A 25,354-nucleotide genomic window follows, 5' to 3' on the forward strand; every position below is an offset into this window, starting at 1 on the left:
TCTGCTGCTTACTCAAGAGGGTTAGGCAGTTTAATCCTAATCTAGAGTCTGCTCATCCAAATCTCACCCCACTGGGGCAAGAGTTCCTGTCTGAAGTTGAAGAGACAGATGTGGTGAAGGGGACTGTGTGTTAGGGTGAATGCACCTACAACAAACCTGTTGAGTGTCTGGGGCTGAAGTGGCCTTTTCATCCTTACTGTTGGGAAGGTGTTAAGTAAACATCATAAAGTGGCCAATAGTTTGTAAGGCACTCTCTTCAATGAGTGACATAGATTTTACTAATTTCCATCCTTCACGAGAGCACATGGCGCTTTTGAGTGGCTCAGATTCTCCTCTTAAGTGGCAGGAGGAAATCTCCCACCCTCGCATTCCCAGGCAGGTAGAAAAGGTTCCAATCTTCCCCGGGACCCGGGCACCAGACAGTTCGCCCCGCCCACGACCCCCAGCTCCGCCTCACGACCACGCCCCCCAGCCACGCCCATCGATGCTGGGAGCCAGAGGGCTGACGGGATTCTGGAGCCGGGGGCGGGGCTCACCCCTTGCCCTCGGGGTCCTCGGGCTCCACCAATCAGCGAGCGCCCTGTTGGCCATCCGCGGACTCTCGCGCCCCTCCCTCTCCCGCCAGGCTCTGCGTCCTCGTATCCAAGATGGCGGGATCCAGGAGAAAGCGTCCCCAGGCCAGATCCCGACCGTTTGTCTACGCCCTGCTGCTGTCTCTCAGCCGCTTCGTCGGGGGAGATGGCCTGGAAGGCGACGCCATGGCCGCCGGCGCGGCGGGCACGCAGGCCGAGCTGCCACACCGTCGTTTCGAGTACAAATACAGCTTCAAGGGACCGCACCTGGTGCAGAGTGACGGGACCGTGCCCTTCTGGGCCCACGCGGGGAGTAAGCCGGGGCTGGGGTGGGGGCCTCGGGGCGTGCACTCCCCCCGCCGCCCTCGCCGGCCTTCCCCGACCTCCGGACCCGGCGTCGCTTCTGGCGGCGTTGAGTTCCTCGCTGACACTGCCCCGGCTCCCTGGCCCTCCCAGCCGGCTGCCGGGTGTCGCGCGTCACCCGCCGCCACGTCTCCGAGGCGGAGGGACGCGCCCCCTCCGCTCCCCACCTCGCGGCCCTCCGCGGGGGGGGGGTCGCCCCCGCCGCCCCTCCCTCCCTCTCCCGCCTTTCCTCTCCGGGGCGTCGGGTTGGTGTGGGAGCCCCGGGGCAGCTCCGGAGAGGACGCGGTGAGGGTTCGCCTCGCCCTCCGGGCCTCGGCCGTGCGCTCGGTTCCCCCGTCTTCCCCGTAGGTCCCGGGGATTTCGTCTGGGGGGTGGGGGGCGCTGCTTCTCACTTCGAGGAGGGGGGAAGACACAGGCGACACGGGCATAGTGTCCGCTGCGAATTTTTGTGTGTACTCGGAAATCAAAGTCCCGCCAGAGCACTTGTGTTGGGGAAAAGAAAAACAACCGTCCCTGCGGTCGTAGATGCTGATGTGTCAGCGGCTGGCGCGGCCATCAGCCTCAGCCCTCGGTATGTGATCCGCTCCGTGCTGGGAATGTCGCAAGTGAGGTCTTGACCGAGGAACCGTGTCTCCCAGGCCCTCTAGACGTTCATTTTACATTTTTACCCCAAAGCCTGAACGAACGGTGTTGTGTTTATGGACATCAATTACTAAGATAGGAAGCCACACTTGGAAGAATTAATGTGTCATTACAAGGTTAAAGTTAATGACCAAGTCATTAACTTGTTGAAGCAGGGTGTCATTATGTTGTTACCTGGCAGTCACTGTAAACCTGCTGGGTATATTTTTAAATCGAGATAACATTGTTCTCAGTATGCACAAAGACGATACACAGGATATCAAATACAGGTTGTTTTGTTTTGTTTTAATTTTGCCTTTTGGAAGGATGATGACTTTTATTAGTGTTAGATTTATTTACACTTTTTTTTTTTTAGTTTTGTACCACTCCATTACCTGTTGCTTTTATCTCTTCCTCACACTTCCACCTCAGGAACTTAGAGACAGCAACCTGAAATTCACTACTTTGATTTAACTCTATGGAATCACAACCAGTTAGTGTGTTGCAAAAATGTCAGGATAATTACCTTCGAGATTTAAGTTGTGTGACCAGACAATTTAAAATAGGGATGAACAATTGCAGTGGTATCTGACTGCTGTAGACTCTGGGAATTACTGCTATCTATTTATAGTCTCCGTGCTCTTAATGCCATTGTTCATCTCAACTCTTCATTTACCCACAGATCCATTCAAAACAAAACAAAAATAGAGAAATTAAATCTGGTTTACTCATATCACTTTATGGCTTCAAGTTCAAGATAAATCTGTGTGTTTCTTTCTTAACTCTGTCCTTTTGCACTGTACACAGGTCCAAAAGGGCATTAAAAAAAGAAAAGATAACATTTCTAACTATAGCTCTGAAAGCTCTTTCACCTTCCTACTCTGAGTTGATTCTTAGCAAGCAGAGCAGGTATTGTCTGTTTATAGGGAACAGTCTCTGTTAGGAAAGGTTGATGTTCTTAGAAAAGGTTACATAGTTGACAAGTGTCAGTGAGAACAGCTGAGCTCAAACCTAGGTCTTCTGCCAGGTGGTCACACCTCAGGAGGCTAAGATCTGAGGATCGCAGTTCAAAGCCAGCCTAGGCACTAATGACCTGTGAGACTCTTTAACCACTAGAAAACCACAAATAGTGCTGTGGCTCAAGATGTAGGGTGGTAGCCTTGAGCTGAAGAGCTCAGGGACAGCGCCTAGGCCTAGAGTTCAAGTCCCATGACCGACAGAATAAAAGGTCTTCTGATTGTCAGTACTCTTTCCAGGTTGTCCTCTCTGGCCTCTTAGTGCATAGAAGTGATAGTAGCAGACAGTGAATGATCACACTAGACATGTCTAAACTTCTTTCCTACCTGTAAAATGATTTGCAGTTGTTTTACTTCCCAGCATAAATATAAATGGTTATTATTTGGGAAGAAATGCTGGCATTATTCAAAAACTTTAGGATTTATTAGTGCTTTGATAACCAAGTCCAGTAATATAAAGATTGAAACATTTATAAGCATATCTAGTCTTGTCATACATCAATTTCTCATACTTCACAAGTTGAAGTTTGGTGATGCCCCTGTGCCTTGCAAATGTATCACACTGTTCTTCCAATAGCTGATAATCACTAGTTTTTTTAGAAGTGAATTATTTTTATTTAAGGCATATGTAGAGTCATTTTAGACATAAAGATCCTGTACATTTATTAGATTCAGGCATAGTATATAATTTTGATATACACTGAAAATCCAAAACTATGTGACTTGCTAAATTATTCTGGTGTTTTGAAGTTGTATCAGTATCCCCAGGACCTGTATATGCATTTGTGTAAGCTCTCCTGTGTCCATGAAGTTGGTAGGGAAATGGAATAACTTGATTAAAGCTACCAACTGGTAACTGATAGAATTAAGACTTGAACCTAGCCTGGAAGTACCAATCACTGGTGGGAACCACAATTTTCTCTGAGACTTCTCTATAGACAGTTTTCCTCGAATTGAAATGCAAGCGCTGGCAGCATACATAGTTCAAGTGATGGGTTGCTTGGAGGCCCCCAGTACAAACTCTAGTACCTCAGAAACAACAAAAAATCATTTGGCTCTCTCCCTCGGAGCACATATTCTGTATACATGATGAATACTTTGCACAGAACTTTTGGGATGTTTATGGAAGGAATCCCAGCTTTTCATTTTACACATAAACATAGGCTCAATCCAGGAGAATAAGAATTATTGTTCATAGTTGACCTGAGATTAGGAACAAGTGTCTTTGATTCCTAAGGGTATGTGTATACAATGTTTGAATTTTTAATTTTTCTAAATTGGTACAATACATTGCAGCTGTTTTATACAAAAGTAAGCTTTTGAAGTATTTATAAAAGGTGTGAAGATCAGATAGACAGCTTACCTTATAAGCCATTCCCTTCATCCAGCCCTCCTGCCCTGCAATTTTACTATATGGTTGTAGGTGTGTGTGTGCGCGCGCGTGTGCATGTATGTATATTTGCAGAGATACTTCTTTGTATAAAAATAAGAGAGCTGGAGACATTGCTCAAGTGGTGTAATGCTTGCCTACCATATGCAAGGCCCTGGGTTCCATCCCCAGCCCTTACAAGGATGAAAAATAAATAAGAGAGGTTAGCTCTCAGATTTCAAAGTTGTAACTTTCAGCCTGAAATTATTTTAACAAAATTATTCTCTAGATTACAATTTGTTCTTTATAGGTCTATATACAGTTCAGTGAGGATGTGTTGAATTTTACCTAATTATAACTTAAAGTTTTTCTTCTCTGCTTTCTGCTGTAGATGCTATTCCAAGTTCAGATCAGATTCGAATAGCACCATCACTAAAAAGCCAAAGAGGATCCGTGTGGACAAAGGCAAAAGCAGCCTTCGAGAACTGGGAAATCGAGGTGACATTTCGAGTAACTGGAAGAGGTCGGATTGGAGCTGATGGCCTGGTATGATCATTTCTGTTTTTGAGAAGATACATATATTTGCATTTATCCTAGCATAATGTACAGCGGTCTAAGTGCACATAGCACTAGCTTCTAACTTGTTTGTTTCTGTTTTCAGGCGATTTGGTATACAGAAAATCAAGGATTGGAGGGCCCTGTCTTTGGATCAGCTGATATGTGGAATGGTGTTGGAATATTTTTTGATTCTTTTGACAATGATGGAAAGGTATATCTGTTATAAGAATCCATTTTTTCTCCTAGCCAGGCTAGACTGTGAAAAGCATAGCTTATCTGACACAGATGCATTTGACAGTAGAGAACGCCTCAGGTGATAATCTTTATGTAACAACACCTGAGAACTGTGCTGACAAATTTTTCATACACCAACTTAAAGTTGTAATGGAACCCTAAGTCAGAACTTTGCAATGACCTCTCTCCCTATCCAAGTTGAACTTAGTAATTATGATAAGTAAGCATGAGTCAGTCTTTAGATGTGGCAGTGAAGCCAGTATAGTGTGTAGAGACCATAGTAGTTTGCTTTCATAGCAGTATTCCTATGTATTACTATCTCCAACTAATTTACATATTCATATCTTTGCTATGTTTATGTTAACCCCTTATATGACAATGTCACTTTTTTGTTTTTATTTTTTTTTCTTTTTTTCCTTTTTGTGCCAGTACCGGGACTTGAACTCAGAGCCTGAATGCTGTCCCTTCATTTTTTCACACAGGGCTGGCACTCTACCACTGGAGCCACGGCTCCCTTGTTAGATTAGATTTTTTGCTAGTTAATTGGAGATAAGTGTCTCATGTCCTGTGCTGGCTGGCTTTCAACTTCAAATCTCAAATTTCAGCTACCTCAGTAGTTAAGATTATAGGTATAAGCCACCAGCATCCAGCCCAGGTCAGTTTTTATGATGATTTTTCCTAAAACAGTTAAGAACAAATGTATTTACATATTGGAAGCAATAACTTGTTTTTATGCTGTTTTTTTTTTAACATCATTGTTGGCAAGGTAAAGAACTTTAGCAACTTCATAAATGCCAAGACCATCCTATTTTAAAATCTTGAATCCTAGAATCCCAGTTATAGAAGAGACACATCAAGACTTTAAATGTTTTGTTTTGTTTTTTAGAAAAATAATCCTGCTATAGTAATTGTAGGCAACAATGGCCAGATCCATTATGACCATCAAAAGTAAGTATGTGATTTTTACATTATTTCCCATTTCTGCTTCTCATTGAAAATGTCATGAACTACATCACATTTGAACACTGAACCAAATCTGAACCATAAGAAATGAGATTTATTTTTTTGTTAGTTCTCTCTCTCTTTCTCTCTTCCCCCTCCCTCTCTCTCCCTCCCTCCCTCCCCCCTCTCTTTTTTATTTGTCTGTTGTGGGGGTTGAACTCTGGCCCCAGGTGCTGTCCCACAGTTCTTCATCTTAAGGCTGCCGCCCTACCCCTTGAGCCACAGCCCCACTTCCGGTTTTCTGGTGTCTGTGCTGGTCTTCCCTGGCAAGGAGGTCATTCCTCTTATCAACCTGTGGTAACATTAGCATCTTGTGTTTTCACAGGAAACACTTGCCTGCCATCTTTGTGTCTTCCCAGTAAATAACTTGAAGTATCCAAAGACTCAGTCATACCTTGCTATTATTTGATTTTTCAGATTTTTAAATATGGAAACACTTCCTAAGTCTATTTCTTATTTGTTTTTCTTTCTTCCATGCTGTAGTGATGGTGCCAGTCAAGCTTTAGCAAGTTGCCAGAGGGACTTTCGTAACAAACCCTATCCTGTCCGGGCCAAGATTATCTATTACCAGAAAACATTGACAGTAAGTGATAGTAAACAAATCACTGCTTTCTAGTATGACTTTTCTTTTTGAATTCTTGAAATTAAAAGCACTTAATATGAATGGTGTCTGTGTACGTGTCAGTGTTTTCCTGTAAGAATGTAATTGTGGCTTCGGAGCCAACAAACCTGAGCATCTCATAAAACTTTGCCCGCAGTAACTTTGATCAGTAGGTATTTAATTGTCCTTCTGTATGCTATATGTTACCCACATAAACAAGCCTTTAGGATGTGCAGATGAGTCAAAGGTTATTGTCCTCAAAGAACATATAGATCAGTGAACAAAACATATACCATTACTATTGTGACAAAGACACAGGTACCATTAAGGAATCCTGGGTTTGGAATTTTATAATCCTGTAGGATTATAAGAAAGGTCAGGAACAGTTTCTCAGGGTTGAACTACAACCGAGAGCAAGAGCAGAACGAGTATGTGTATGCATGTGCATGCACATGTATGTTCTAACCACAGAAAGCAGGCACAGGGCCTTGAAAGAAGCTGCAATATTTGAGGGAAGAAAATAGTTTGGTATTGCTCCAAGATAAGATCTAGAGGAGATGAGACTGAAAGGTTGATAGTAGTAGGCCTTGAGTGGAGTGTACTACAGGAACTTTTAACATAGTTCAGGGTTTTAAGCAAGAAGTAAAATGATCCAATTTGCAATTTTGAAAGATAACTTAGGGGTGGCCCAACATTGTTAAAATGGTGTGTATGAAAGGAGCAAAAGGTAACCTGATGTAGACACATGACCCTTAAAGTGTCACCTTTAACCTCCCAGTAACTAGAACACAGGGAAAATAAGTATGGGAGAGTTTGAGTACTTAGACAATGCCATACCAAGTAACTAACGAAACTGTGACTCAAACCCAGCTCCATTGTCTTAACTGTAGTGTGAGGCCACATGAGAAATAACAAATTACCCTGTATAATAATGAAAGGAAGATTGAATATTGCTAGTCACAAAATTGACAAACTGAAATTCACTCCATAGTGTCTGTTATAAAAGCTATGTCTATAATTTTTCTTCCTAGGTAATGATTAATAATGGCTTTACACCAGATAAAAATGATTATGAATTTTGCGCCAAAGTAGAAAATATGGTTATCCCCTCACAAGGACATTTTGGAATATCTGCTGCCACGGGAGGTCTTGCAGGTAAGTTTACTGTCTTTTATTGGAAATGTATGGGTGTGTCTTATTGGTAATAGTATGATTTGAGGACATATATACTTGTTTATGTAGAGTTATGTGGATTAGTCTGCTGTGCCATTCTTTTGCTCTATTGGGACTGCTTAATTCTCTGCCTTTGTTGTTCTGTAAGTATACGATTTGCCTTATGTACATACAAATATATAGATTACAGAATCAGTGTGGGTGATCTTTTATAGCAAAGGAGCCATGTTTAATAGAGAGGCTATAAGAAGCCATAAACAATTTTCAGTTGTTTGAGAACTCTGCAGATTTTCACATCACATATAAATGAATTTGACAACCTTAGGAGATGCTATATAGGAACCAGACTTTAAGCAAAGATATGAGATAAATGAAGTTATTCCATACTGATTCAGTTTTGTGTTTATATGTTACACTGTACAATTTTAAATAACATTCAGATGTATGAATTATATAACCCAGAAACATGAGGAAGAAAAATGGTGCATGCGTGCACACACGTGTGTGTGTGTGTCTGTCTGTCTGTCTGTGTGTCTGTGTGTCTGTGTATGCTTTTAAGCCACAGCTCCTCTTCCAGTGTTCTACTGGTGAATTGGAGATAAGAGTCTCTACCTGGGCTGACTTTGAACCAGGATCCTCAGATCTCAACCTCCTAAATAGCTAGGATTATGAGTGTGAGCCACTAGCTCCTGGTGAGAAATCATATTTTCTCAATTTTTAGATAATTTTGTCATATTGTAAATGAAAGGGGTTTCTGATGCTCACAGTAATGTTATTCTCAGGAAGTGGTGGTCTGATTCAAGTACTGTAATAGTGTATGTCTTCCTGTAATCTGTCCACATCTCAAGATCTCCATAAGAGTGCCAAAAAATATAAAGATTACTGTATACTTGAAATTTATTGCTCTGTGGATATGACCAGCCTGAAATGAACTTGGATTTCTATTATTTTAGATAAAACAAAATGGTCCAATTGAGAAAAGTAAATATGAAAGGCAAAAAAAATTGTGTGCCCCTTGAGTCAGAGCAGTATTTCATCTTATTTGGTTGGTATTAGTGGTCAAGGAGATTTGAAGGGAAATATGAAAGAACTGTGGTTCCAAAATTAGGAGTTTACAATTGTTTTGACCCGTTGTTTATGTCTCAATCAGACATTTATTAAACATCTGTTATATGTTAAACACGTAGCATGTTGAATAAATAGATATAGAGAAAGTGAATGGACATCATTTCTGCTTTTGCTGTATTAGAGCTCATTGCTTTATGAAGAGCAAATATTACATAGTAAATTGACAACTATAAAAAGATCTGTAATGAGGGCCGGGAGTTTGGCCTAGTGGTAGAGTGCTTGCTTAGCATGCACGAAGACCCGGGTTTGATTCCTCGGTACCATATACATAGAGAAAAAGCTGGAAGTGGTGCTGAGGCTCAAGTGGTAGAGCTCTAGCCTTGAGAAAGTCCAAGGCCAGTGCTCAGGCCCTGAGCTCAAGCCCAGGACTGGCAAAAAAAAAAAAAAAAAAAAAAAGATCTGTAATGGAACGTTTTCAAACTGTTTTTTGGTTTTAATTTGTAGATGACCATGATGTTCTCTCCTTTCTGACTTTCCAATTGACTGAGCCTGGAAAAGAGACGGTACGTGAAGACAATGTTTTTCCACCAGTTTCTTTTCCTTTTTCAACAGTGTTGCCTCAGTCTGACCAAGAAGACTGTTTGGGTCTTGTCTCTACTCTTCATTGCCGGTGATCTCCTATGAGATACCGAACCTCTGTGGCACACCATTTCTTCCCTGGTTAACACTTCCTGGCGATGCTGTCACACTTAAGCTAGACAGCGCATTTACAGCAAGCGCAAGTGCATTTTCTATCAGCCAATTGTAGTGGTTATTGTTATTTTTAGTGCTAGTCTTAGTAACAAAAGTAACTTGGGCCAAGTGCCAGTGATGACACCTGCAGTCTTCACTACTCAGGAGACTGAACTTCAGGGATCAGGATTCAAAGCCAACCTGAGCAGGAAAGCCCATAAGGCTCTTGTCGCCAATTAACCAGCAAAAGCGCTAAGGGGAGCTGCTGCTCAAGTGGTAAGGTGTGAGCCTTGATTGAAAAAGTTCAGGAACAGCACCCAGGTCCTGAATTCAAGTCCATATACCAGTACCAAAAAAGTAAAATTGACTATGATTTCAATAAGGTAAAGTTTCCAACTAGTAGTTGAGTAGTTAGCATGAGAAAGGATGACTGTATTAAGGTGTCTCACAGGTTCCCTTTTCTGTTTTGTTTTGTTTTTAATCTTAAACTGCAAAAAAAAGCCTACACCAGATAAGGAGATTTCAGAAAAAGAAAAGGAAAAGTATCAGGAGGAGTTTGAACACTTTCAACAAGAATTGGACAAAAAAAAAGAAGAGTTTCAGAAGGGGCACCCTGACCTGCAGGGGCAGCCTGGTGAGTCAGGGTGAATCTCTTGTTGGTGCCACAGCTGTAGCCCTAGCCGAATACTGCATGTTTGTGTCTCTATTGCCTGGCTCGCCTTCACTCTGCACTTACACATTCCAAGAAATTTCTGGATATACTGATGAGCAAATCTTGAGTCTAAGGGTCTACAGATGGCAAAAATCAGTGTGGTGTTTATGAAATCAGAGTAAAAAGTACTGTGTATGTAGAAATGAACAGTGAGCCACTAGAATGGAAGCTCTTAAGTGCCATGCATGTGCCTAACAAACCCAAGGCCCTGAGTTCAGATCCTACTACTACCAAATGACAAGAGTCAAAATTTTCTGAGAAAAGAAGTTTTGTTTGCTATGTTCAATACTGTGCTCTTAGAACCCCAAACAAAAACCATACAAATGCAGTACTAGTAGCTGAGGCTCAGTATTTGTTAAGTGAAATCCCTAAGGTTTATGTCTCCTTTTAATCATTACCATAGTGATAATATTTGAAACCTAATCAAAACTGTTGTGAGAGTGATAACTTTTTGTCTTACTACTAAGAATCTTTTAATGGATAAAATTTACAATGCTAGTCTAATTCAGTGTAATTAAGACTCATAACTTATGTCAAAGCTTCATGTTAAGGAACATAGTGTGACTTTATGTTATCTGCTGTGTTTTCCTCTGAGATTCCTTATCAGCATAAATTAGCAAGACTATATAGTAGAGCCTTTGGAGTGCTTAGATCTGCAACAGTGAACAAACCTCATGGAAGTAAAAATGAAATGTAAATTTCTTTAATTTGCTTTAAACATTATAGCAGTGAAGCTGAGTTATTATATCTAAAGATATATATGTACATGTGTCTTCTGTACGGATAAAAAGTATAATCTAACTTACAGTTTGGTATAAGTTAGCGTATGTGTGCACTAAACATAACCATTACCGAGATCACTGTTTTTGTCAGAATGTTTTTTGTCACCCTGGAAGTCCCCTTATCCTCCTTCAAGTGTGAACATCCTTCCTTCCAGAGCCCATCACTATTTTATTTCTAATATACTACACTAGTTCTGCCTAAGAAAATCACACTGTGTAAATGAAAGATAAAATTGCTTTAAAATGGAAAAGTTCCGACTTTATTTGTGTTAAGTTACTGGATACTAAAAACCAAATAGTAACTTAGTTATGGTTGAATCGGTTGTATGCACATTTACTGTTTAGGAGATCATATCACAGAGTTTGGCATTTGTTGGCACTTAAGCCAATTGTAACACTTCAAAACCATCTATGTGGTCTATTAACTTTAATTTGTAATCACTTTTTAGCGGATGATATATTTGAGAGTGTAGGAGATCGTGAGCTGAGACAAATTTTTGAAGGCCAGAACCGTATTCATCTTGAAATCAAGCAGCTAAATCGGCAGTTGGATATGATTCTGGATGAGCAGAGAAGATATGTCTCGTCGCTGTCAGAGGAGATCTCTAAAAGAGGAGCAGGGGTCCCAAGCCAGCATGGACAGGTGGGTGTTCAAATTCACAGATAGGCTTTACCCTTTGCCAGAAGTGAAGGAGGAAAAAGGCTACTGTGTTCAGAGCTCTAGCAGGATGTAGAGTATTGAGCTGTTCATTTCTTTCCTCTAGATTGGTCAGCAAGAACTGGATACTGTTGTGAAAACTCAGCAGGAGATTATGAGACAAGTAAATGAAATGAAGTAAGTATAGAAAAGTAACATCTCACTGTTATGTGGTGCCCTTATCCTAAAGAAAAGCATATATGCATTCCACTGTTGTGATATTCCTCCATAAAGGTAAGAATCACATTCTAAGTTCATTTTGTGAAAACGAGTTTTAATACAAGACATTTTAATATTTAAAAACTCCAAGTAGGCATCTACATTTTAATATTTCAAGCTGAAAAAGCAAAAAGTGAGCATCTTTAAAAACAAAAAAAGTGGTGCCAGGTGCAGTGGCTCACTCCTGTAATCCTAGCTACTTAGGAGGCTGAGATTTGAGGATCATGGTTCAAAGCCAGCCTGGGCACTAAAGTCCGTGTGAGAATCTTATCTCTAATTAACCACTACAAAACCGGAACTGGGGCTGTGGCTTAAGGGGTAGGGCGGGAGCCTTGAGCTGAAGAGCACAAGAAACAGCGCCCAGGCCCATAGTTCAAACCCTATGACCTACCAAAGGAAAAAAAAGTGGGCTGGGAGTTTAGCCTAATGGTAGAATGCTTGCCTAGCATGCACAAAGACTGGGGTTAGATTCCTTACTACCACATACGTAGAAAAAAGCCAGAAGTGGTGCTGTGGCTCAAGTGATAGAGCTCTAGCCTTGAGAAAACCCAAGAACAGTGCTCAGGCCCTGAGTCCGAGCCCAAGCCCAGGACTGGCAAGAAAAAAAAAAGTTTGTCATAGGTACTTGGTAGAGGCTGGCATGTGCTTATATTTAGAGAACACAAAAAGAATATTGAGTTCTGTGTAACAGAGCTATGAGAAATACTAGGGGAATTAAGCATATTCAGCATTGTAGAGCTCCAATAGAAGCAGGCAGTGTGTGTGTTTTATATACTAGGAATTCAGGGCTTGAGCTTAGGGCATTGAACTTGCTAGGCAAGCACTCTACCTCCAGGCCTTTATGTTTTAGTTACTCTTTGTCCCCACTGACCTCAGACTCATGATGCTCGTGTCTCTGCTCTAGGTATCTGGGATTACAAGTGTGAGCTAATGTGCTCACCCAAAGGAACTTTTCTTTTCATGGCATGAGGCTACTTTTTGAAGCAACGTGAGAACCTCTTTGATTCCCATTTTATACCCTAAGAGAAACTAGACAGAAGTTGAAACAGAAGATACAATGCAGTGAATGCAAGTGTTGATATAGCATTCGCATCCCTCGTGGAGAGCCAGAGAAGACAGGCGTGTGCATGCATGCGCATGTTTATACCCTCCCACTTGATCCCTGCCACCTGTTCCCAACTCCACTTGGCTCCCACCCTTTCCTAAGTATTTCCCGTCTTCTTTCTCTATGAAGGGCGGTGTGTTCCAGGTGCTCTTAGAGTCCAAGCTGTGCTTAGGGATTCCCCGTGGAATTCCATGGGGAATGCTTCCCTATGGAAGCATTTGTACAGACTGCCTTTCCGACTCCCACGTAACCAGTAAGCTCAAATGTCATCCATGCCATCAAATTTCTGGGCTAGTGTTCTACAACTTTTTCTTCAGATTTTAGCTTCAGAAAGAAATGTAAAGGGACATGAAATAGTTGCCTTGACAACCTACAAGGATGGCTTGTGTTTTTTTATGGATTTTTATGTTAGGAAATCTTTGTTTTTTGGGAGTTTTTTTGAAGACAGAACCTTTTAATGTAGTTTGACCACCTCACTGCTCTAGTTCTCCATCTTGAAACTTTTCAAGACTTCTAGCATACTGTCTTGTTTCTGGTCTTCTCCGACTTCTCTGTTTCCATTAGGTGTCTTCACTTTTTGCTCTACCTTCCATCATCCCTTTGAAGGAGCTTTCCCCTAGATTCTATCTAGCCATCTTTCATTTGGCTGTTTCCCTAAATTAAATATGCCTCCCACAGCTCAAATACACTCAGCCCTGCGTGCCCAGCTCAGTTAAATGTGTTTTTCTTGGTAAGACTATTCTTCTAAGACAGTGCTTCTAGACTGTTTTTCTCAGCCAAGCAAGAATTACATTTTTCTCACACATATTATTTTCTTAAAAATTGCTTTGCAACTCACAGCATGCCCAAGTAAATGTCAACAGGATCACAGGTGAATGAATGATTGAGTAGGAGAACTTTAGGAGACTCAATCTGTGTACATTTAAAGGACATTTTTTTTTTTTTTGCCAGTTCTGGGGCTTGAAGTTGGGGCCTGAGCGCTGTCCTTGGGCTTTCTCAAGGCTAGAGCTCTACCACTTGGGCCATAGCACCATTTCCAGCTTTTTTCTATATATGTGGTACCAAGGAATCAAACCCGGGTTTTCATACATGCTAGGCAAGCACTCTACCACTAGGCCAAACTCCTGGCCCAACATGAGACTTTCTTTTTTTTTTTTTTGCCTGTCCTGGGCTCAGGGCCTAAACACTATCCTTAGACTTTATCAAGGCTAGAGCTCTACCACTTGAGCTTTAGCACCACTTCCAGCTTTTTTCTATGTATGTGGTACCAAGGAATCAAACCTGGGTGGGTATTCATGCATGCTAGGCAAGCACTCTACTACTAAGCCAAACTCCTGGCCCTCAAAGGACATTTTTACTTAAGCATATTCTCTTCTGAGAAGCAGTATTCTCAGAATATTAAATATAACTGCATTCATGTAAGGAAGTTATATTTGGAAGGAAGCATTTTAGTCATGGTGAAATGTAATTCTTAACAGGATTTAATTTACAAGCTTAGATTCATGACAGTTTTCCTGAGCACATGGAATTAAAAGAACACTTAGGGTAAAATAGTGTGTGTTGTCAGAATTAATCTTTCACCAAGATCAGTGTGCTGGAGGACGCCATACAGTCCCTCAGCTTGCCAAGCTGTGCTGCTTTCACATTCGGCCTGACAGATGCTTCTTGGCTTGGCTTCTGGTTGAAGCACTAGATTTATGTATTAGTGTCATTTGATAGAACTGCAGAGAGAACTAGGCACAGTGAACTTTTGTGTTTGGGGATTCTGTGATTTGCTGGAAGTATTCACAGAACTCAGGAAAGCTGCTTCACACAAAGTCAAGTCAGAAAAGAAAACTGGGGCGTCTACAAGGTGGAGTCGGGGAAGAACAGGAGCCCGCTTGTAGTTGTCCTCTCCAGTTGCCTCATGGTCCCCTGAGGAGGCTTTGTTTTTTGTTTTTTGTTGTTTTGTTTTGTTTTACCATGGTTTGAGAGCAGTAGGCATTCATTAGAAGCATTGATTCCAGTTCTGAGCTTTGCTCTTTTCTTCATCTACAGTATGTGCTGTGCTGTTTTCTTACAACAGTGGGCAGTGGTATTTAGCAAAAACCAATGGTAGGGCCAGGAGTTTGGCCTAGAGGTAGAGTGCTTGCCTAGCATGCAGGAAGACCCGGGTTCAAATCCTCAGTGCCACATACATAGAAAAAAGCCGGAAGTGGTGCTATGGCTCAAGTGGTAGAGCTCTAGTATCATGACAGTTTTAACAAAAACTGGGCAGAGTCCAGGCTGACCTCAAACTCCGCATCCTCTGGCCTCTGCCTGCCAAGTGCAGAGATTATAGGCGTGTGCCACTATGCCTGGCTTCTGTTTTGGTTGGTTGGTTTGGGATTTTTTGTTGTTGTTAATACCTACTATGTTGAACTTTAAAAGGTGTAGCCATTTAACCTGTGACTGAATATGGCTTCACCAGATAACGGGATTTTCTGTTGCAGGAACTCCATGAGTGAGACTGTCAGACTGGTGAGTGGGATGCAGCACCCGGGTGCTGCGGGCGCCTACGAGTCGACGCAGCACTTCATGGACATCAAGGAGCACCTGCACGTGGTGAAGCGAGACATAGACAGCCTGGCACAGCGGAGTCTGGTAACCTGTTCCCTTCCTTTGTGACCGTCCTTGTCTCTGCAGCAGGGAAGCACTCTCTCCACTGCAGTACCTCATGCTGGAGGATGCTGACGATGGCTCTCATGTTTAAGTTAGAATTGTCCCGTGTCCCCCAAATTCCATGTATTTTGGTTTCCTGGTTGTCTGAGAGGAATGTGGTTCCTCTAGCCATTAACCCCTGCTGGGTGGAAACTTGGGAGTTGTTTTGTTTGCAGCCAATGAAAATATTTTCTGATTTCGATTTTAGTATTGTCTCTGATCCATGGGTTTTTATTATGTCTTTGACATGTCTTTCCCCCAAGATTCTGATCCGATCTTTCTTGCTATTCTTGTTAATCTGTCCCAGTTAAATACAGCTTACTTGTGGGATTGGACTGGATTCTCTCCCCACTCTGCAGTTGCCTTGTGTAAGACTGATGCTACACTATGATTAGTCCATAGTTCCCAGGCACACTTACTAGAAGAAGACCTCGCTGCTTACATTGTATTTGGAACTTTATCTTTTTTATTTTTTAATTAATTTACTTACTGACTTATTATCTTCTTTACTTATTCACTAGGCCTCCCCACTACTTGAACTGTGCTTCTAAATTTTGGGGTTTTTTTTGTTTGTTTTTGAGACAAAGTCTGATGATTATGTTTATTCAAACTGGCCTTAAACTCTCAGTCCTCCTGCCTCCCAATTAACTGGGTTCACAGACATGTACCACCATGCCTGGCTAGTTTTATCTCCATAAACACCTTTTTTTTATTTGCAATTCTTTAAAAAATAGGTTAGGTTAATGTTATTAATATTTAATTAAAGTGAGTTTTTCAAGCATATTAGTTAATAAATGGTAAAACGTAGGTCCTCAACTCCACTTCTAATCCTGCTTTCTTTATATTTTTGGATGCTGACTTTTTTTTAGTCAGTTGCAGGTTTGAACTCAGTGCTTGATTGCTGTCCTTGAGCCTCTTTGTGCTCAATGCTGTCTGTGGCAGGAGCCACATACTTCTGGTTTTTGAGTGGCTAATTGGAGATAGAGTCTCACAGGGTCTTTTCTGGCTGGGCTGGCTTCAGACCATGGTCCTCAGATCTCAGCCACCTGAATAGCTAGGATTAGCTATAGCCAATAGCACTCAGCTATGATGCTGACTTTTTAAAATTATTTTGAGTACTGGGTTTTGAGCTCAAGGTCTTATGACATGGCCTTTCCATGTATAGACCACAAATATATAACTTATTTTTGTAAATTTGACTTACTAAGTTTCTTACTGAGTATGACTTCTCATCCAACGCATTCTTGCCCTGACTCTATTTGAGTTTATTCCTTGCTCCTCCTCCTCCTCTTCCCCTTTGATGTGATAGTTGATGCCACAGGTAGCACACGTGTCCTAGAGAACTTTGCCTAATAAGAGGTAATCATATTAAAAACAATTCATCTTAGAAGCCATCTAGGTCTGGATAGACCTAGATGAAATCTTTGTCCCTGATATTTAATTTCTCCTTAAAATGTTAGAAATAGGAATTAAAGCATCTGTTTTAGAGGTCAGGGTTGAATGCTGAGAGATTAGAGGGTGGGGGATCTAAGGAAATGCCATCATTTTGTCAAGTTTCTTGTTGGGGTAGCCATGCGATTTATTGTCCAGACTAGAACACATAAGTAAAAGTTAAAGGGATAAAAGGTAGTTTGAAAAGTGAATAAATGAAAATAGTTGTGTACATAGTAAACTATGAGTTTTGTAATCGTTTGCATTTGTGTCTTTTAAAACCTACCAATTCAATTGTAATCAGAGTTTTTTGTCTTATAGTCATCCAATGAAAAGCCGAAATGTCCTGAACTCCCACCTTTCCCATCATGTTTATCTACCGTCCACTTTGTCATATTTGTCGTGGTACAAACGGTGTTGTTCATTAGTTATATCATGTACAGGTAAGTCCTAATAAAATTCACCCTCATATTTTCTGTTTCTGTTTTATTTGAAATACTGGGGTAAAATATGCCCACAAAAACAGCTTTCAACAAACCTTTAAATAATTTTATACAAAGTATATGTTAGTTCTAGTCATACTGGAAGTTCACGTATAGAATATATGCTTTCCTTAATGTATTTTATGCTTTCAAAAGCATCAGTATCTTAATATGAAGTCAGTTATGTTTCTTAACAAAGTCAAGTATATGAAACTTTTTTAAATTTTCCTTCCCTTTCTTTTGTTTATAGGACTCAGCAAGAAGCAGCTGCCAAAAAATTCTTTTGACCATCCTTTTTGTATGTGTACATCCTGTATGTATGCACAGAAAGTTGTCTTTTGGGGGAACTTAAGTTTTTCAGTTACTTCACAGGCTAAATTATTAAATTTTGTACAAAAGAACTGTTTAAACATTGGTTTTCCGTCAGAATAAACCTTAAAGACAACACATGTAAATGCGTTCATAGTTCCTAAATATGTTTAAATCTCAGTGAATTTCTGGTCAGTAGAATGCTGTCACTGATCAGAATATTGGAAAGTAAAAGGGTAACTAATAGAAAATGGGGGCGGTCCCTGCATTAAGAGTGTTAAGCTTCCAGTAGTGGAATTTATTTCACACAGATGCACTTGCCTCCTACACCCCAAAATGAAAGGTCTAATTAAAGAAGCCGTCATCATTTTTAGAAGTTATTTTGGGGTTCTGAATCCTTAAAATTACCCACTCTGAAGCCGATGTCTGAGAGCTTCAGAATGTTGACAGTAGGCTCAGAACACTTAATGAAATGCTTTTTCCCTCTGCTATGTTTCACTTTTAAATTTGGGGGAAAATTTGAGAGCTACTTTTTTTTTTTTTTTTTTTTTTTGCCAGTCCTGGGCTTGAGCTCAGGGCCTGAGCACTGTCCTTGGGCTTTTTCTCAAGGCTAGCACTCTGCCACTTGAGCCACAGAACCCCTTCCAGCTTTTTTTATGTATGTGGTACCGAGGAGTCGAACCCAGGTCTTCATGCATGCTAGGCAAGCACTCTTACCACTAGGCCAAACTCCCGGCCCTGAGAGCTACCTTTTGCCTAAAAACATCATTTAGGTGGAGGCATTCCTCTGATAATGATTTTTTGTGGACATTTTACCTAGTAGTATATTTATTTCATGATGGCCCATGTTTTTGAATATTTTCATTCCAGTAGGGTCAGTTCAATATTATAAAAATCATTTTTATATTTTCAGTTAAATGAATTTATTTCACCCATTTTGTCTGTCTGCCTCCATTATATGGCCTGAGGATATTTAAATTCACGAAACCTACCACTACATTGTGGTTACATTCACATGACCAGAGTTTGTAACTTCTTGGAGACTATTGAGTCAAGGAAGCTGTTGTAGAATCAATATTTGAAGGCAAAATTTGGAGAAAAAAAAATCACTGAAATAATTGGACTTTCTTCCTTTTAATGACCGATCTAAGGTTGTTTTAAAGGCCTTGTGGGTGAATTTAGCCATGAAATAAGAGACTGAAGATTTATAGTCTTTGTACATATTTCTCAGTATTAGAGAAACATCTGTAAATGACATTTTTAACAATGTAGGTTTACTTTTTGTTTTCATAGCTGATGTAGATTTTTGCTCTCTTCAAAATTCCTTTACCCTTTAGGTAAGGTGATTGTCTGCCATAGTATCAGAGCACCCTCTGTTTATGAAATGGTATTTTTGACTCTTCCAAGGCTGAGTTTTCTCTTAAATGTCATTTACAGATTGGGCTGAGGGCCTAAAATGGATGTAAAGTCTTTGTGAAGAGCTGAGCACCGGCAGTGCCTAACCCGTCCTGTGTGTACAAATTGCCACACTGCTGTCTGTGTCGGCACTGGCTGTGTTGACCAGTCAAAGAGTATCCTAGTGGTCACTCTACTTCAGCCATTCAGCATTCAGAACGCTTCTCTCATTGGTTTTTGTTTTTGTTTTTGCTTTTGTAATGTTAAATATTTTGAAATTCATGTTGCAAAGACATCGGCATCAAAGAATTTACCATTTATTTTATGAAAAAAAGTACCTTTAGAAGAATTTAAATGGTACAGTACAAAGCTGCCAAATCCAGTACTACTTTAGAGTCCCCGATCACATGTGCCTGAACAGGAAAGGAACTCAAGATCTTTGCAAAACCCGTATTTCAGGCTAAAATTCCAGGGGATCATCCTGATCGTTCCTGAACACATGCAGGCGGAGATACTGGACATGAGCTTGCAAGTTGCTTAGTAACTTAGTTCACACAGGATCCTTCTCTTACTGTTAGAAGCTTGGTTTGTCTTCAGAAATCATTGACTCGAAGCTCATTTCTGAACAAAAGTGTTTGCTGTATGGAAAAAGTGATCACTGCCAGAATTTCATTTTCTTTATTGTTATATGTAATTGAACTAATTCACTTCTAGCTCACACCAGCAAGTATTTACAGGTGCCTTGGATTAAAACAAACTTTTTTTTCAATGTTTTTGATCTTAAATGTAGGTCATTGTGTTTATGATGCCACTTTTTAAAAGAAAATGCAATTCCCCTATGGCTAATGCCCTTGTTTAATGTACGTATTAGTGTTCTAACTGTTGGAATGTTTTATTCAGCTTGAAACTTTACCGTGAAGTCACAAATGATAACCAGTGTTTTATTATGTATTAAAGATTTGTCGGTGTTTCTCAAAATATGGTCCCTAGGTCATTTGGATCATGGAGTGTTTGTTAAAAATACAGACTCCAGGGTCCTGTTCCAAGCACTACTTCAGACTCCGAGGTAGGGCTTCAGAGCTCATTGTTGAGTGACTATATTGAGTGGTTCTGAGCCCACTAATGGTTGGGAAGCACTCAAATAGGTGTGAAGAGAATAGGTATTGTTTTGTTGAAGGTCCAGCTGAGAGTCAGGCACTGGTTGTGCACACCTATGGTCCTAGCTTCTCAGGGGGCTGAGATCTGAGGATCATGGTTTAAAGCCAACTCAGTCTTTAACTAACCACCAAACAAATCTGGAAGTGGAGTTATGGCCCAAGTAGTAGAGCACCAACCTTGAGCAGAAAATCTCAAAATCTAGGCCAGCAACCAAGCCCTGAGTTCACTCTCCAGTACCAGCACGAAAGAGAAAGAAGGCCAGAAAAGAAGGCAAGCTAGCTGAGGCACTATTCTTTTATACTTGGCAGTTTTATTAGAACTCTTGGTTTGTTAGCAGATAGAAACTAAATCCAGATTGTACATTGGGTGATGACTTTGAAACTTAGAAAGTCATCTTGAGATCACAGTGATATTGTGGGCAATCCACTACAAAGCCTTCCTGCTAAAGCTGCTGCTTTCCTGATGTGATTGTGGTAACATTCTGTCTCAGACAACTATTTTCTTATAACCTAGGGAAAGTAGAAATTACTTGAATAGGGGATTGCCTGCCCCACTGCTCTGCAGAGATACAATCTTTGTAAAGAACACAAATAGAGGTTGTGATACTAAGATGTGATTATCTTTCCCTGTCCGCGTGTTTATCGAAGGGAGATAGTGAACAAATTATTATATTGGGAATTTTTTATTTATAGAATCTAGTGTAAAATCAGCACTTGCAACTTTTGAGATCTGTATGTTGCCTGTTTAATATATTTCTCTCTGATATTAAAGTTTAAAAATGTTTTCTATCCACTGTCAAGTTTTAATTGGATAACATTTTGTCTACTTTTTTTTCCTGATTGTTATTTGATGCTAGCTGGAATTTAAGAAATGACATTGACCTTATTCAAATAAAGAAATATTTTAGTAAATTCGCTTTTTTTCTCCATTAATATTGGTTGTGAGTAGCTATTTCTTTTCCAAATAGGTCCTGATTTGTGACAATGTTTCATTTGTCTCTGCTCCACAGCCTGCCTGCCGCAGAGAAAGTGGACATGGCCAGGGTTAAACGGCCACGGGTGAACAGGTGAATACTTGGTACAACAGTGCTTTTCATGTTTTCACTTTCCATAGTGAAATCCTGCATAGACAGAAGCACGTCTTTAAAAATCTGTCAGCTGTTTTAGCCAGTACCATTGAAGCCACTGGTAGAGACTTGGAGTTAGTCAAACGTGAGCTTGAATCTTGGCTCTGCCACTTTCTCAAGTCACCTCATCGTATGTGATAGCTTTATGTAAGAGTCTTCTTAAAGAGGCTTCAAAACATATTGTACCAGGTTTTTAACCACCTGCTGTAAACACAAATGCTGATTAAATACATAGATTTTTAAAGTTTTTAATTTTATTTTTAAAAATTATTTATTTCTTTATTTATTTGCCAGTCCTGGGCTTGAGCTCAGGGCCTGAGCACTGTCCTTGGACTTTCTCAAGGCTAGAGCTCTACCACTTGAGCCTCAGCACCATTTCCAGCTTTTTCTTTTTTTTTTTTTTTTTTTTAATATGTTTGTGGTACTGAGGAAATCAAACCCAGGTCTTCATGCATGCTAGGCAAGCACTCTACCACTAGGCCAAACTCCCAGCCCTAAGTGTTCAATTTTTTAGTTGAATTTTCTTGTCATGGTATTCAGAGGTTACATATAAAAGGTAATGAGCACATTGTTAAACACTTTTGCCGCCTCCCTTGTTTTTCCTCCCACTTTCCCTCCCCCCACACTCCCCACGTTGTAAAGTTCATTTTCACTGTTGGCTCACCTTTTGTCCTTTTGTCTCACCATTTTGTTGTTTCCCTTCCCTTCCCCAATTGAGATAAAAGTATATACAAGACACAAGTATATAAGTCAAATACAGTCACAACAAGGAATAAACCGAAGGAGAAAAAAGAAATCATACAATACATTAAAGGCAATAACAACAAAGGAAAATCTCTTAAATATATCTAAGATAGTCCTGAAAGAGGATCACAATAGCATAATAGCTACGTACATATGACCATATAAGAAGCAGCTAAGCAAAATAAACTCCAAGATAATGGGGGTTTTTCTTAAACGCAGGCTTCCTATTCAGGAAGCCTGTTAAGAGTAGTAGCAAAAACTGAGCTGAGGCCCTAGGCACTACAGCTCTGTTGGTTTGGGATTGTAAGAGATGTGACCTGAAACCCAGAAAGCCTGGCAGAGCAGAGCATGAGACCCTTGGACAAAGCCAAGTGAAGCTGTTCTTTCAGTGGAAGTGCAGTGCTAAAAGAATGTCTTACCCAAGTCCTGACAACTTGAGAAGGGATAGAACTTCTCTCAAAAACACACAGAATTCCCTACCAGAAACTGAAGCCCCAGGTGTATGCTTTATGTCTTTATAGCAGCCAGGCAATCTGCAGGATGTGGAATTTTCCAAGCCAGAAACTTTAAATTAGTTCTGGTCTGGTGAAATCCAGGACACAAAACAAAACACACAGTTAACCCCACATTCAAAGTACACCAGATAACCCCACAGCAGACATTCTTAATGAAAGTGATCCAGAGATTGTATACCAAATAGCATGGTTGCCTAGCATGCACAAAGCCCTGGGTTAGAATCCCCAGACCCTCATAGACAGAAAAGGCCAGAAGTGGTGCTGTGGCTCAAGTGGCAGAGTGCTAACCTTGAGCAAAGTGTCCAGTGCCTAGGCCCTGAGTTCAAGCCCCAGGACACACAAGCAGAAAACGGCACCTCCAAGAATCTAAGAAACAGCATCAAAGACAACTGATAGATACTTCTAAAATGAGTAATACTGAAGGGTAAAGGAATGGAAAGTAGTACATTTAAAGCTCTAAAGAACCACCCACACGAATAGGAGAGGAGGGATTCGATTTGGATGCCAAATGGCACATAGCTAAATAGTTGAGAAGTGACTAGCACAGAGATGAAGATGAGGGGGACATGGCAGCGGCAGTGAGGAGGTGCATCATATACCTAGCAGAGAAGGAGCAGCACGAATGGTGGAAGCACTATTCAGAAGTATGGTGTCATCGTGAAGACTATTCTAAAATCAGTGTGGGGGGGGATGGAGGAGCTTGCCATAGAAGTTTTTATCTGAACCCAGTCCTAATGGGAATATCCATAGATTTTCCACACCAATAGGGACCCTGTAAGAGAACCTACTCCAAGAGGGGGAAACATTTTGTGTGAGAAGTGGTAAGCAACTGTGCTAGACAAGGAATCTGAAGCTGAGACTTTGCACAGAGCAGTGGTGGGGCAGGAGAGTTTTAAGGAGAACATTGGCCTTTCTAGTCTTCGTAGAAAATGGGTTGGACGGAGGAGATCTGAGACAGAAAGCACTTGCCATGCTTTTGGTGGGAAAAGGTGGCCTGAAGAAAAGGCAAAGACAATGAAGGTACTGTCTCACTTAACTCTGTCAGCTGAGAAGTCCCACATGTGTCTGTTTCCTGGTCTAGTTCAAAGCCTGAGAGCCAGAGAACAGATGGTACACATTTCATTCGAATCTGAAGACTTAAGAATCTGTTTTGTGAGCTAAAGGATGTCAACATCCAGATCAGGTCAGGCAGAGAAAATTCAAATTGCCTCTGACTTTTTATACAAGTGAAACCCTCAGATTAGATGATTGCCACCCCCTCCCTCACTCGGGAGGATCATCTGCTTTACTTCATTCCAATAGTTTAGTAAATACTCAAAGACAAACCCAAAATAACTAGATAGCTGAGGATCCCATGTCCAGTCAAAGAAGAATGACTTTCATGCATTGGCTTGTTACTTCCTGTTGTCAGAGACGTCCTAAATTGTCAGTGTGTGAGCCCCTGTGCCAGAGTTCTCAGAACAGCTGTTAACCTTTAATTACAGGTCTGTTGCTAATGAGTTCATTGGCCTTGACCAGGGTGAGCCTAAGTGAAAGGCACACATTCAAAATACCCCATATCTCTAAGAACTAGGGCTTTGCAAGCTTATTGTTTGCCTCGGTTGAGTCCTCCTTAAAGCCACCTCAGAATCTCATGTAAATAGATGAATCACCAGCTACTCAACAAATGCATTATTTACCAAGCCTGAACCCCAAGCTTGTACCTAGCTCAGGTGAAACTGGCCAGCCCTCCACATAAGCAATAAATTTGGGAATTGGTCTTGGTTCCCAGCCCATTGTCCTCTTCCATGCAGAAATGAGGGAAATTAGAACTAGATCCTAGAAACCAACATGTCCTGCTGAGAATAAACAGTTTCATCCCAAATCACCACTTTTCTCCCAGCATGGAACTTCCGTGACTGAGATAGAGAAAATAATATATTTATTACCTCACTAACATGATAGCTATGATCAAAAGGCCAAAAGTACTGGCCAGAGAAATATTGTGGGGATTTATACAGATTAAGTCTAACAATGCTGAATGGTACTGTAAGATTGAAAGGGCCAACCTAGGGTTCGTTTCCTAAAAACACGTTATTTTAGAAGAGAAAGGGTTAAGATGTACCGGGTATCCACTGTCCCAAATGGTGTTAGAACTGATGAAATAACAACTATCCAACCTGATGTAGAAGAGGCAGTAAAGTCCTATAATTGCATGAAAATTAAGTCCTATAATTCAGTGAAATTCGAAAAAATCTGTTTGCATAGATAAAAATCTGTTAGATAACCTTGTGTCTATATAAATAATAGTCCTGTAGAAATGAAAAGAAAATGGGCTGTGTGGTGTAGTTCACTGATAAAGCATCTTCCTAGCATGGGAAAGACTCAATTTCTAACCCAAGCACTGAAAGAGGGAAGAAGAAAGGGAGAGTGGGGAGGATGGGGATGGGAGAGAAAGGAAGGAGGGGAAAGAGAAAGAAGGGGGAAAAGAAATGTGCTGTTTGGCATATTTTGATACAGATTATTAAGTATTAAGTATCTGTGTATAAAACAAGAGCCACTAACATTTCTCTTGTAGGTACTTAATCTGATTAAGACTACGTATTTGATTTGCTTGTTGTTCTATAATGATCCTTTTGGTTCCCAGCACTTATCTCTTACTTTAGTTTTTTTTTTTCCTTCTAGTTCTGTGATCTTTAGGTTTAGCTATGT

At 40.7% G+C, this 25,354-nt stretch overlaps 1 protein-coding gene across 1 annotated transcript; it reads left to right on the forward strand.

Moving 5' to 3' along the window:
- Positions 1-630: 630 nt before the first annotated feature.
- Lman1 (lectin, mannose binding 1) lies at positions 631-21,206 on the forward strand. Its single transcript, XM_090353014.1, has 13 exons — positions 631-885; positions 4,333-4,487; positions 4,603-4,710; positions 5,620-5,681; positions 6,219-6,318; positions 7,368-7,491; positions 9,082-9,140; positions 9,811-9,943; positions 11,253-11,446; positions 11,568-11,638; positions 15,296-15,446; positions 17,256-17,377; positions 17,667-21,206. Exons 1-13 carry the CDS (start codon positions 648-650, stop codon positions 17,701-17,703), a joined length of 1,554 nt encoding a protein of 517 aa, XP_090209140.1. The 5' UTR covers positions 631-647; the 3' UTR covers positions 17,704-21,206.
- Positions 21,207-25,354: the final 4,148 nt, after the last annotated feature.

This window comes from Megascapheus bottae, chromosome 19 (assembly GCF_031878675.1).
Source record: "Megascapheus bottae isolate mThoBot1 chromosome 19, mThoBot2.hap1, whole genome shotgun sequence".
Lineage (NCBI taxonomy): Eukaryota > Metazoa > Chordata > Mammalia > Rodentia > Geomyidae > Megascapheus > Megascapheus bottae.

Bases quoted from the DNA above. Each gene is read 5' to 3' on its own strand.
- Lman1 (XM_090353014.1), top strand. From the start codon at position 648: ATGGCGGGATCCAGGAGAAAGCGTCCCCAGGCCAGATCCCGACCGTTT. The intron at 886-4,332 runs GTAAGCCGGGGC...TTTCTGCTGTAG, and splicing joins CTTCTGGGCCCACGCGGGGA to ATGCTATTCCAAGTTCAGAT. The intron at 6,319-7,367 runs GTAAGTGATAGT...TTTTCTTCCTAG, and splicing joins ATTACCAGAAAACATTGACA to GTAATGATTAATAATGGCTT.